Source organism: Moschus berezovskii, chromosome 22 (genome assembly GCF_049115385.1).
Source record: "Moschus berezovskii isolate FMDL1 chromosome 22, NW_MosBer_1.0, whole genome shotgun sequence".
NCBI classification, from domain to species: domain Eukaryota; kingdom Metazoa; phylum Chordata; class Mammalia; order Artiodactyla; family Moschidae; genus Moschus; species Moschus berezovskii.
The window spans coordinates 9,976,892-9,989,194 of record NC_142481.1 but is presented as its reverse complement, the minus strand read 5'-3'; the positions used below and the strand labels follow the sequence as shown (position 1 = coordinate 9,989,194).

At 62.4% G+C, this 12,303-nt stretch overlaps 1 protein-coding gene across 4 annotated transcripts in view; it reads right to left on the bottom strand.

The window, feature by feature from the left end:
• Positions 1 to 2,620: 2,620 nt before the first annotated feature.
• STRN4 (striatin 4) overlaps positions 2,621 to 12,303 on the bottom strand; it is a 24,816-nt gene continuing 15,133 nt past the window's right edge. For 2 of the 4 annotated variants that reach the window (XM_055411780.2, XM_055411782.2), the window contains exons 7-18: positions 10,759 to 10,915; positions 10,098 to 10,211; positions 9,644 to 9,759; positions 7,658 to 7,833; positions 7,517 to 7,564; positions 7,025 to 7,146; positions 5,805 to 5,975; positions 5,532 to 5,672; positions 4,976 to 5,074; positions 4,706 to 4,792; positions 3,769 to 4,005; positions 2,621 to 3,545 (exon numbers count right to left, since the gene is read on the bottom strand). In XM_055411780.2, coding sequence (XP_055267755.1) covers positions 3,836 to 4,005; positions 4,706 to 4,792; positions 4,976 to 5,074; positions 5,532 to 5,672; positions 5,805 to 5,975; positions 7,025 to 7,146; positions 7,517 to 7,564; positions 7,658 to 7,833; positions 9,644 to 9,759; positions 10,098 to 10,211; positions 10,759 to 10,915 — 1,401 coding nt within the window. In that variant the 3' untranslated portion in view covers positions 2,621 to 3,545; positions 3,769 to 3,835. The remainder of the gene's footprint in view (positions 3,546 to 3,768; positions 4,006 to 4,705; positions 4,793 to 4,975; positions 5,075 to 5,531; positions 5,673 to 5,804; positions 5,976 to 7,024; positions 7,147 to 7,516; positions 7,565 to 7,657; positions 7,834 to 9,643; positions 9,760 to 10,097; positions 10,212 to 10,758; positions 10,916 to 12,303) is intronic. The other 2 variants (XM_055411781.2, XM_055411783.2) reach the window with 1 other exon arrangement.

Below are 12,303 nucleotides of genomic sequence, written 5' to 3'. Positions count from 1 at the left end.
GGGTGGGAGGGATGAGAAAGTCGCTCAGCGCAGGGAGCCCGTGGCTCTTTTTCCCCCTCCAAAGTTTAACTCCGCGGCTGCGGCCCAGGAGGAAGTATTCAGAGTGGCAGTTCAGTAGGCCAATCGGCACCGACCTTGGTGACGTCAGAGAGGGTGGACCCTGATGAGAGCCTGGGGGCGGAAGAGGAGGGCGGGCTCAGCGCGCCTGCGAGTCGGGGGTAACACCTCCCCCGCCCAGGCCTGGGGACCCGGGGTGGGAGATGCTGATTCCTCCCGCCGGCAAACCCGTGTCTGGAAAGTTGACTTTTCCCTCAGCTGGTGAGGGAGGAGCAAGCCACCTTCACCCCCACCACAGGTCGCGAGGCCGGGGCTGAGGAGGCGTCTGGCCCTTTAAGGAAGGGAGCCATCTCGCCTGGCCTGCATCCGGCGCCCACCGCAGGGGAAAGGGTGGGAGACGGTGTCAGGTCCGGCCCGCTCTCCGGAGTGAGCCTGCTCTCCCAGAGCGTCACCCCGCCCTCCCTCGCGACACACCCCAGCCCATTCCACAGGTGGGAAGACCGAGGCCTCCAGATGGACAGAGAGCCTTGCCTCAGGTCTCGCGCCAACGACCGTGGCCAAAGTGCCACGAACAGACTGGAGTGTCAGGGCTGGTGCACGCTGTGCCGGTAGAGTCAGGCGCAGGGCCGGTGGGGAAGGGCGGTAGTTTCCTTCCTCCCGTGGTCAGCTTCCCACTCTGCCCCTCTTTAGAAGGGTGAAGAGCCAAATAAAAGCCTAGGGGAGCCTGGAAGAACCATGGCAACCAGGGAGGACCACACATCCTCACCACCTCACAGACGGAAAGCATATTGTTCTCCTGGGGAAATGTGCGCATGTCTATCTCTGGGTAACTTTAGGTTGGTGACTTCTCCACTCTGAGCCTATTTCTCTTATCTCTCAGATGGGACAATTGGACTGTCCCCAGAGGGTCTTTGTGGGGGTTAATGAGATGGTGTAAGTGTGCCTAGAACACAGCAGAAGCTCAGTCCTGCTGGCTGTGACTCTAATGTGCTGAGATAAAGGGGTGAGCACCTCAGACACTCAGGTGCTGTGGGTGGGTTTGCTCAGTCATTCAGCAAGTATGAATCGAGGCCCTAGAATGTGCCAGGCCTGTCATAAAACACCCCTTCAAGGACTTGATTTCTCCCCAGCTAATAATAAGGGTGGCTACCATTTAGTTTACATACAGGAAGCTGAACCCTCAGAGAGGCAGTGTGACTTGTCCAAGATCATCCAGCGGGTAGCTACCGCCCATGGGCTGCATTGAGAAGCCAAGGCCTGGCTGAGCCCCAGAGGCATCCAGGTTGAGATGGGCCACTGCGTCTGGGCTCCCGACCAGCAGGGCTGGGTGGGGGATGAGGACCTCAAGACGAGCCCCCTGCTCCTAAGAGGGCTGTTGGGGGCAGCCGAGGTCGGTACAATAGCGAATCTGCCACCACATCCGGGGGCTGGCTGGGGCTGGGGAAGGAAGTCTGAGGCTGGGGTGAAAACCTAAACCGCCACCTGGGGAAGCAGCAGGGAGCCCAGAGGAATGAGGGGGTGGGGGGGATGAGGCCACGTGGCGCCCAAAGCTGGGTTCCTGTCGGCCTCACCTGATGGCTCTCTGCCCACCTGTGCCCTGTCCAGACAGGCGGGTGACTGCCACTGCGAAGTCCTAACAGGAGTGTGTACTTCGCAGGGTTTCCTCCTTCTTCAAGTGTTCACGGGGCCCTGACAGGAGGCAGGCCCTGTTCTGGGCATTGGGGTGCAGGCCTTGATAAGCCAGGAGGTGGGCATTACTGTCTGGCTCTCTTTTCTGCGGATGCTGAGGTCCAGAGAGATGGTGGGATTGGCCCAAGGACCCTTGGCTGGTAGGGGTGGAGGCCTCCAAGTAAGCAGAGGGGGTCCCCAGGGATTGGATACAAATCTGATGACCTGCTGGGCCCTGAATAACCTGCTGGGCTGCCTTGAGCCCCGGCCTTCTTCTCTCATCCTGTTAACACGTGTCATGGTCTGTCCTCACTCTTTGAGGTTGTGGGAACCCGGCGCAATGGCACCTGAAGAGCTAAGCATAGGGTCTGGCTCCCGCTGAGGCAACAGCCAGCCACTGTGATTCGGCCACCTCGAGAAGGGAGAGGAATCCCAGCAGGGTGGAGGTGTTCTGAGTGGGCAGGCCCCAGGCCCTTGGCAGGCCCTACACTCCATGCAGGCAGGGAGGGAAGGCGGGTGTTCAGTACTCTGGGTCAGTAACGACTTCGTGACCAGATTTTCGCTACCATGCTGGGGGCGGGCAGGGGACGAAGAGTCTTGAGCTGAACTGTCAACTCTATCATCAGCCAGTCAGGGCTCTGCTCCTCAGGCTGCTGCTCAAGCCCCTGGGGAGGGAGCGCTTAGGGACCGAAAGGAGGGGCATGGGGAGATTCGGTCCTGTGCCCCAACTTCCGTCCCTCCACCCACACCCCGCCCAAGCTCTGCCCCCACAACCCTACCACAAAACCCCAACCCATCCTATCTCCTCTCTCCAAGCTCCACCCACCCCTGGCAGAGCCGGTGACTCCTCCCCGAAAGTCCCCGGTCCCCTCGACAGTCAGCACTGCCACCCATCTTACTCCAAAGGGTTTATTGAGACAAGTTTCACGTACAAGTCGGGGCAGAGGGGATGGGGCTTATAAACAGGAACCTGGGACGGGGGCCTGGGGGCACAGGGTGGAACCCAAAACAGAGCGAAATAAATAGAGGAAGAGAGTGAAGGGTCAGGAGCAGAAACGGACAGACTATCACACAGTGATAACAACATGGGGGGGGGGCTCCATTAAAATCCCATTTATTTATACAGATATACAGGGAGTTATGGGGGGCCCAGGTGACCCCACTCCACCCTCCATGCCCTGCGGAGGGGCAAGAGAAGGCTATCTCTCCCCCCATGGGGGTTTGGGGGGCTGCCCTTGGAGGAGTGTTGGGGGAGGTAGGGTCGGGTGCTCCCCCGAGGGCATCACCTGCTCCCCAGGCAGTTACTGGCCCTGGCGGCGCTGGGTAGTGTCTGGAAAGCTGTGCTGAGGGACCTGGAGGGGAGGGGGATTACTGGGCACGCTGGTGGGGAGTGGGGGAGGCCCCCGCAGGGAGGACGATCCCGACCTGCAGCTGGCTCCAGGGCCCCAGCAGACCCAGAGCAGGGGCGTGGGGGCGCCTCCTGCTCGGCTCCCACCCGGGGCCAGGGGGGTGGAGAGGAGCAGTCAGGGGTTCCAAAAGAGAACCCGGCACCTTCTGGCGTCTTGGAAAAGTTGAGCCCCAAGGACACCCAGGCCTGGATGTGCGTCTCCCGAGAAGGAGGCTCAGAGACCCGGAGTGGGTGCCAGGGTAAAGGGAGAATTCCCAGAGACCACGCTGGAGGGCGATTCCTGAAGGAGGCCGCACCCGGTGGGAGGCCGCGGGAAGGGCCTCCTGGGGAGAGGGCCAATAGCACCACCAGGCCCCAAGGCAAGCAGGAGGCGGCAGGGCCTCGGGGCCTCCAGACCGAGGCCGGGAGTCACCTGTGGGAGACAGAGGGGAGGGGAAGCTGGACCACAGTCTCGAGGGTGCCAGAGGTCAGGCAGTTCCAGCCCTTCTGAACGCCTGGGGGACAGCCTGGCAATTCTCGCAGAGCATCCCAGCTAGGGTGTTGGGATTTGGCACCCTCCGGAAATGCCAGGCGGGAGTGAGGGTGCCGGGGCTTCTGCCCTCCCAACCCAAGCTTCCCTCCCTCCATCCCCTCACCTCAGTCCCACTGCCTGGCCCCGCCCCCCAGCCATCGTGGTGGTCTGGGCTGGGGGCCAGGTGGGCATCATACGAAGACCTTGGCCAGGGCGTCGGCGCCTGCGCTGGCGATGAGGGCCTTGCTAGGGTGGCAGGCGACCGCGTGGATGGCCTCCTCATGCTTCTTGCGGTGGGCCGTGATCTCCTGAACGCACGTCTTGTTGTCCAGGCTCCACAGACGCAGCGAGCAGTCATGGCCTGTGCAGGTGCGGGAGGAGGGGCTGTCGCCCAGCAGCTCCGGGTCCCTCAGCTCCCCGCCCAGACCCGCCTCCTGAACCCGGCCTCCCTGGAGACAGCTGAACCATCCTGGGCCACCCCGCCTTCCGCTCCCATGGTTTGTGCCTCTGTGCATGCACGCATTTGCTGACATCCCAGGGCCGGGTGGGCTCTGGTCAGGCCAGTGCACCCCCTTCACCCCCTGGGGAGTTTCAGCCCCTTCTCCATCCACCCGAGTCCCAGCCACGCCACTGAGGAGCAGCCTTGCGGTCACTGGGGCTTGGTGTCTTTATCCACAAACGGCAGGTGCCCCAACTGCTAACAGTCCCCTGTCTTGCGGGGACAGAGTCAGATAGGCCTGATCATCAGTTCCTGCAAGCCGCTGGGCTGTGATCAAGTGAAGCGACTTCTCTAGACCCAGTTTCCACATGTGTGCAATGGGGGCTGCAGTTCCAACCAGTTCCAAATGCAACAGGGCCGTGTGGGAGCGCACCTTACCATGGCTCCAGTGTCCCCACCCCCGTGACCACTCTAACCAGCCACAGAGGGGCTCCTGATCCCTGCTCGGACAGCACTCCCACCAGCGCCCTGGCCTCAGGGAGCCCCCGAGCACTCCTCTCCCCCTCCTGCCAGGAAGGGTGCGAGCCCTCACTCCTGAGGGGCCAGGAGGCTCACGACTTACTTCCCGACATCAGGAAGACACCGTTGGGGTCCACGGCGAGGCAGGTGACCGCATCCAGGTGGGCGACCATGGAGTGCACCGATTTCCCTGCAGGGAGAGAGGGTGGGCGACAGATTCCTTTTCCACTCTGTGCCCAACCTGGAAAGGTGCAGGGGCTAGCGGGTTACACTGAGCCTCCAAGGTAAACTGACCAATCTCCCCATCTAAGCTGGGCTGACCCCTGCCCCCCACCAGCACAGGTCAGCGGGGGCCGGGGAAGCTGGGCCTCACCTGTGCGGTTGTCCAGAAAACGGATGCCTCTGTCGTCATGGGCGGTGATGGTGAGGGGCTGGCTGGGGTGACTCACCACCTGGTTGATCTGGGTTGGGCCTGAAAAGGAGAGAAAGCAGAAGTCAAGGGGGCGCGGAATCAGGGAACCAGGAGGGACAAAGACAAAGGAGAGCCGCCGTCCCATCTCTGTCCTCTGCCGAGACGCGAGGAGGGCGGGGCGCCCCCGCCGCTCCCTCCAGGGCCCAAGGCTTCTCCATCTGTGCCGTGGACACTGCGTGGCCCTGGGGCAAGCAGGAGGGACGACGACCATGAAGGCAGTGCTTCCGCCCCACCAAGCGGCCCACAGGGGAGTCCCCGGGGATGTCTCTCCCCCAAGCCCTCCGGAGCTGTCCATAAGGGCACAGTGACTGGGACTTGATCTCATCCTGCATGGAGCCCCACAGAGGACAGGGCAGCCACCGTCCACTGACTGGGCGACAGGTCACCAAAGCCCCAGGAGAAACTGGGGCCCTGGAGCCATTCAGACCTCAGCCCCCGGCCCTGGGCACCCCCTTACCGCTGTTCCCCCGGGAGTCCAGCGTGAGGAGGGCACTGCCAGCCTCCAGGTCATACAGGACGGTGTCGCCAGAACGGAAGGAGGCCACGATGTGGGCAGGCTCGGTGCTGGTGAAGGCCACTGAGGTGGGGGTCCCGTGATCTGAAGGCAGAGGGGATGGAAGGCTGCCAACAGCCCCACTCCTGCCCTGCAGTGGGAAGCCTGGGCCCTCGTCAGGAGTGGCCCTCCTCTGGGGGCCTCCACCCCAAGTGTATGGCCCACCCCACCCCTCACCGCTGGCTGTGGAGAAGGTGCAGAGGCAGGTCGGGCCGCTGCTGCAGGGGTCCCAGATGCGGATGGAGCCGTCGGCGGAGCAGGAGGCCAGGCGCTGGGAAGCGGGGCTGAAGGTCAGGCCCCACACCGCATCCCCGTGGCCCTGGAGGACGCGGCTCAACACGCTCGGGTCTGGAGCCGCCGGAGGGAGGAGAGGGCTGCATCAGGGCCGCAGCCCCGCCGCAGCTCGGGCAGCCGGGCTGCCCCGGCTTTGCCGAGTCAGCCCCGTCCTCATGCCCTCAGAGCTGCTCAGGCTCTGAGCGCAGGCCGGCTGTTCTGCAAAGCTTTCAGGCTTTCAACGCCCCCAGGGTGGAAGCTCCAGAGGCAGGGATTATCTGGCTCGCTGCCGTTCCCCTAGGCCCGTGACAATGCCTGGCACAAAGCCCTGCTTGGGATGTACCTTTTAGGACTCAGTTAAGGGGACAAGGGCAAGACTTCTGCAGCTTGGCCCCTGGAGTCAGCCCCACCCTCTGTCCCCGTGGTCTTGTCTTGCCCCTCTCTCCTCCAAAGCCCTCTGGTCATTCCCACTATGGCCTCCCTGGTCACTCAGGTCCACATGGGGTGCTCTGGCTGGGCCCTGATGACACCCAAAATGTGACAGCCTGCTAGGCGAAGAGCAGACACTGCCTGGGGCTGGCCCCAGACCTTTGACGGGGTGAGACGATCCTGAGAGGAGACAGATCCCCAAACTCTGCCCCGACACACTGCGGCATAGAACCAAGTGTGTGATCAAAAGCATTATCAAAAGAGGTGTCAGAGAGCAGGGACACAAACACTGAACAAAGGGGACGGTCTGCTCACTACTCCACTTAATATTAAACCTGCAGCCCGGCCCAGCTAGCGTCTCCATCTCCCCTTCCCTGCCTCCTCCGCTCCACCACACAGATGCAGGCAGAGACTGCGGAGTGCTACCAGGGCCCACCATGCCTTTGCCTGGCTTTGTCCCAAAGCTCCACCCCAGTGAGCCTCTCTGTGCACCGCTCACCCACTGGCCCCTCACTGCCTCCTCTCATCTGACCCTCGGTCACGTGCTGAATCACCTGGGTCCTGGCTTCACCAGAGGGGGAGCCCTTGGCGTTCCCTCCTGAGTTCTCGAAGTGTGAAGTCCAGGTGCTAAGGGACCAAGAGGCCCCCGGGGGCAGGTGGGTGGGGGAAGGAAGATGGGAGGGAGTGGTCCTCACCGTAACCGTCGTAGGGGTCCATGTTGAGGTCTGGAATCTTCCAGCTGTGGATGCGGGCGTCTGCCCCACCACTGTAACAGTATTCACTGTGGCTGCCCATGGCCACGGCCAACACGGGGCCCCTGGAGGATACCGAGGCGGGGTGAAGGGGGGGACCAGACACTCCGGGCTCGCCTCCTCCCCTCAACGGGACCTGAGGGTGCACCACTAGCATATTTCAAGGCTGCTGAAAAGGAACCCAGCATCTGGACCTCTGCTTGGGCCACCCAGGCTAGCTGCCCGCCCCCAGCCTCCCCCAACTCCTCTAAAGGCTGTGCCAAGAACTGGCTGCGGGGCACTGGAAGTCTGCAGGGTGCCAGGAGCGGGTGGGGCATGTGCAGATGGTCACAGGGACCTGGAGCCTTTTGGCCGCCCTGCCGTCTGCCCTGGCCCCCAGGATGGCAGTGAGCGGGCTGGGGGCAGGCTGCCACAGGGGCAGGGGCACTTCCCTACCTGTGAGCCCGGAAGGCATGGATAGGCTCCACGTCTAGCGCAGCGTTCCTGTGGGCAGGCAGAAGAGCCAGGGGTCACCCCGCGCCCCCATGCCCAGACGCCCCCCCCCCCAGCCCTCCACCCCGGGGCTGCTGCCCTCACTTCTTGGCGGTGACTGCCTTCTGCAGGTTCCAGAGCTTGAGCGTGCCGTCCTCGGAAGCGGTGAGCAAAGCCGACTGGCTGTGGTGGAAAGCCAGGGAGCGGATGCCGTCGTAGTGGGAGCGGAGGGTGAACTTGGGGTTCCAGGTCTTCTTGAAGGCGTCTTTGCTGTCAGACAGCTGGGGTGGCGGAGCTGCCTCAGGGTCTGCCCATCCCGGCCGGCAGTCCCCACACCCAGCCCCACATGAAGCGGCACGCAGCACACACGAGCCTTTGGCCCCGGCCGGCCACTTCCTGCCCGCCCGCCTACCCGCAGCGCCCCGTCACTCGCTCAGTGAGTTCCTGCAGTGCACAGGGCCCGTGCTGGCTCCTGAGGAGGCAACAGTGAGCCCAAGCACTGGGGTGTCCCGTTCAGGGGGAGCCTGGGGGAGATGGTCAGAGATCGTCTCCATCACAGAGACGACTAGCAAGCAGTGCCATGAATTTCAGATGCACTGAGAGGAGGCGCCGGGCAGCCCGTCCTCATCTGTGCGGGCCAGTGAGGCTTTCCTGGGGAACCAACGTGTGATCAGGACGTTACCAGGTCAATGAAGGGGAGAGAGAGCGGAAAGTCCCTGAGGCAAAGGGAGCAAAGGCGGACCTTGAGCTGAGAGGGGGCCAGGGATGCAGCGAGTGAGGGAGAGCAGCAGGGGAGGGCCTGGAGGGCTGGCCCACACTCAGGAACCTGCTGCTCCTTCTCAGGGACGGGGCCCCTCGGGAGGGTTTAGAGCAGGGGAATGGCCCAGGTTGTTTTGGCTGCTCCATGGCGGGGGCGCTGGACTGGGGAAGAGAGTGGCTGCAGAGAGAGGCGGGAGGAGGTCCCAGTGCGGGGAGGCAGACCCGATGCGGGGAGTGGAGAAGGGCACCAGCACACCCCGGGTGGGAGAGACCAGGGAGCAGAGTCCACAGGCCTCTGGGGGAGAGTCCCCGAGACACCACAGAGGGCCTCATGGACTGTGGTGTCGCTCTCGAGGGAAGGGACCCAGGGAGGGCCCCTGGGGAAAGGAGACGAGCAGACTGTCAGGCAAGCCTCAGTACCCTGCCCTAAGACGGGGTGCACCCCGACAGACCTCCACATCTGGGCTCTGTCCCTTGAGGTCATCGCTTCTGCCACAGTTGTTCAGGAGACTAGAGGGTCTACCCCCTCATGCATATGCAGCCCCGGGGGAGGGGGGTGTCTTCATTTCATTTTGGGGGAGCAGAAGAACCCTGCATCTTCTTGCTCAAACTCTCCCCACCCATCCTCCGCCCCTGCCCTCCCAGAGTGCCTAGGCTGGCTGAGATCACCAACCACCCGGAGCCTCACTGGAAGCTGCGGTGAGTGTCCTACCACAGGAACGAGCTCATACGCGCCCACTTCAGAGACGTCCGGAGAGGCAGCGGCCTGGCCACAGATCTCAGGCTCAGGACACTACCCCTGAGGTCTCTCTGCATTCCAGCCCCACAGCCCCGCTAGCCTCCACTCATACCAGATCAGCCTGATTTTGTTTTGTTTTGTGGCTGGAGGTCAGCTTCCTGTCCACAATCCCCGCCTCCTGCACAGACTCCTACCTGCTCTGCCCCAGCCCAAAGGCACCCGCTGCCTCTGATGCTGTATTTGGACTCAGCACCCCTTTGCCCCTGCTTCGCGCCCATGGTGGGTCCTGGATGTGAGGCGCATGCAAGCCTGGGGTGGGAAGGAGCGTCGCTGACAGGAGCAGCCTGGCAGCACAACTGAAACCTAGGCCCCAGAGCCTGCTAGGCCAGGCACCTCGGTGACCCCGTCAAGTCCCAGCGCCCGTCTGCATCGGCACCCCTGTGACACAGGGTGAGCTGGCGAATGATCTCACATTGTCCTGCCGTGTGAGGGGCTGGGTGCAGGCAGGCACCCGGCCAGAGCTCAGCCAGTCCCGGTGTTGCGCCGGACGCCTGGGGGGGGCCTGTGAGGGGTGGGGCACCCCAAGGACTTACATCACAGCTGAGGTCGTTGTCGTTGGTGACGGTGAGATCTGCCAAGTCCCCCAGGCTCACCTCCCCGCCCCCGATAGTGTCCATGATGAAAACGTCTGAGGAGAAGCCAAAGGAACCTGGTATGGAGAGGGGAGGGAGGGGGCAGAGAGGGGCAGGGGGAGAGAGACAGAGAGAGGCGGAGAGAGGTGAGAAGGGAGACAGAGAGGCAGGGGGAGGGCAAGATCAAGAATCACAGCTGGAAAGAAAGGGACAGGGGGAGCCAGACAGACAGACAGGGCAGGACAAACAAAAAGAGAGGGAGACAGAGACAGACAGACGAGCTTCTGGGACAGGGAGGCTGCAGACCAGAGGCTGGGCCTCAACCCCGAGGACACAGAAGCCCGGGGCTTAGCTTCTGCAGCCTCCCTCTGCCGTGGGCCCCTCAGGACTGGGCCAGGGTGCAGGGGCCGCTTACCTTCGTGGGGCCGGGGCTGGGGGGTGCCGGGAGGCGGGCCGGTCACTTTGGGGGGCAGCCCATCCACATCCCGAAGGTCAGCCAAGATCCCCTGGAGTTTGACCCGCCGGCTTTCTGAAGGTACAGGGCGCAGATAGGCGGGTGTCACTGACTGGCCACTCAGCCACGTGGGGAGGGTGCTCTCCTGCCACTGTTGGGGGGCTGGAGAGCCCTGGGCTCCGAGTGGGGGTGAGGGACAGGCAGAGGAGATAGATGGAGAGGGGACCCTCCATGGCCTCAGTCCCCCGCCATCCTACGTGACCCCAGGGGCCTCAGAGCTCAGAGTCACAGGACAGGAAGCGCAGCCCCCACCTCCCCCACGCCGGGTCTGCATCCTGTTCCCCCTCCCCTCCCAATCCCCCCAGGTCAGCCAACAACTGGCTGGGGGTGGAGGGCTGCAGGCCCTGCCTCAGGAAGAGCCAGGCCTGCCTGTGACCCCCTGAGATTTTCCAGGGAAGGGGAGAGGGCCTGGCCACAGTGGTGCAGCCTCCAGCTCTCCAGGGCCACTCTCTCAGGAAGTGTATCCATCCGGTGGGGACCCTGGGGCAGGAAGCAGCTGCAGGCTGCAGGCGGCAGTGTGCGCCCGCAGAGAGGAAGGCCGGCCAGGAAACCCCCAACTCACCCAGTTCATGGTGGGTCCCCTCTCCAGCGCATCGCCGCGGGTCTGGAGAGCCCTCCCCATCCTCTCCCGAGCCCAGGAAATCAAACTCGTTGATGGCGTCCTCTGAGTCATCCTCGTCGTCGTCCTCCATCTCAGGAACCAGGGCCTTGGATGGCAGCTGGGGCGTGGAGACCACCAGAGAGAGGTCAGGGCCCCAGCCCACTTAGTCTCCCAGAGCAGAGCAACCAGCGTTCCTGGCTGCAGCCCCCAGTCCCACACCCTGACGCCGTGCTCCCTCTACTGGAAGCCCTCGGGGCTGTGCCTCTAGGGCTCCGGGGCATGCCAGCCCCCCAGCCTGGCTCTGGAGACCCCTTTTGATGCTGCCTGCAGTGACCCCCACACAGGGCCCTGCTGCTTTCGCTCAGGCTGTTCCTGCTCCCCCATGCCCTGCCTCCCAGGCCAGTACACTTCTCATGAAAATACGTCAGATAATATGACAACCTGTATCGGGGGCGAGGGAAGCTATATTTGGGTGTATGGGTGTACGGGTGTGGAAGCAGACACTGCAGAGTGAGATCAGATCCGTGGGCATGACAGTAATGGCGATGGACATGCGCCACAGTGCCAGCCTCTCTGGGTTACTCAGTGCTCCAAACCAGCTTCGCGCACATGATTTCACAAACCCACGAACAGTTACCACTCTTCTCATTATTAGTCCCATATTACAGATTTAGGAAACTGAGGCTGAGCAGAGTGAAGCCCCTTGCCCCAGGTCCAAGCCATTCCACATACATCAAAGACAAGCTTTGGAGTGTGAGGTTACCTGGGGGCTCTCCAAGTCTTCCTGATAACTTCCTATACTGGCTGCATTTTTGTTTTCTTATATAATAAGCAGGAGCTACTTTTAGAATAAGAAAACACCCCAGTTCTTCCCTTCTGAGAAACAGAATGCTGGGCGAATGAATACAGAGTCTGCTGAGTTTTCCCACAGTCGGTCGTAACCAGGGCTGAGAACCAAATCCTCTCGTTTTCCTCAGTCACAAGCTTGGACCCCATCCCAGACCTGTGAACTGCAGGGCAGCATCGCGCCTGCGTTTTCCCACCAGACACCTTTGAGATGCAGCCTCATGAAGTGACATCTTGCACGTAATCCTTTAGCCTCCCGTTTCCTAAGCATCACTATGTTTTACATCAAGTGCCATCCGGGAGGGAGCTGTGTACTTGGCAATTCACAGACTGCACTTACGTCGCTTAAAGAGAGTTTCAGAGTTTTCAAAGACCGTCTGGATATCTGAGTTCTGCTTTCGGTGCTGGCTTAGGACACAGCCCGCCCTCAGCACTAGGACTCTGGGACCAGTGGACTCAAACACCACCTCTTCCAGGAAGCCTTAACCCTCCTCAGTGTCCCCAGCCTGGACCAGGTTCAGTCAGGCTGTGAACTCCTCCGGGGCGCGGGTGACTCCGTCCCAGGGCTTGGTCCCTGAGAGGGGCCTTGCTTCTCTCTCACCGCCTGGGACCGTCAGTGCCATGCATCTACCCAGTGTGAGCTCATTTATTTTTCAAACG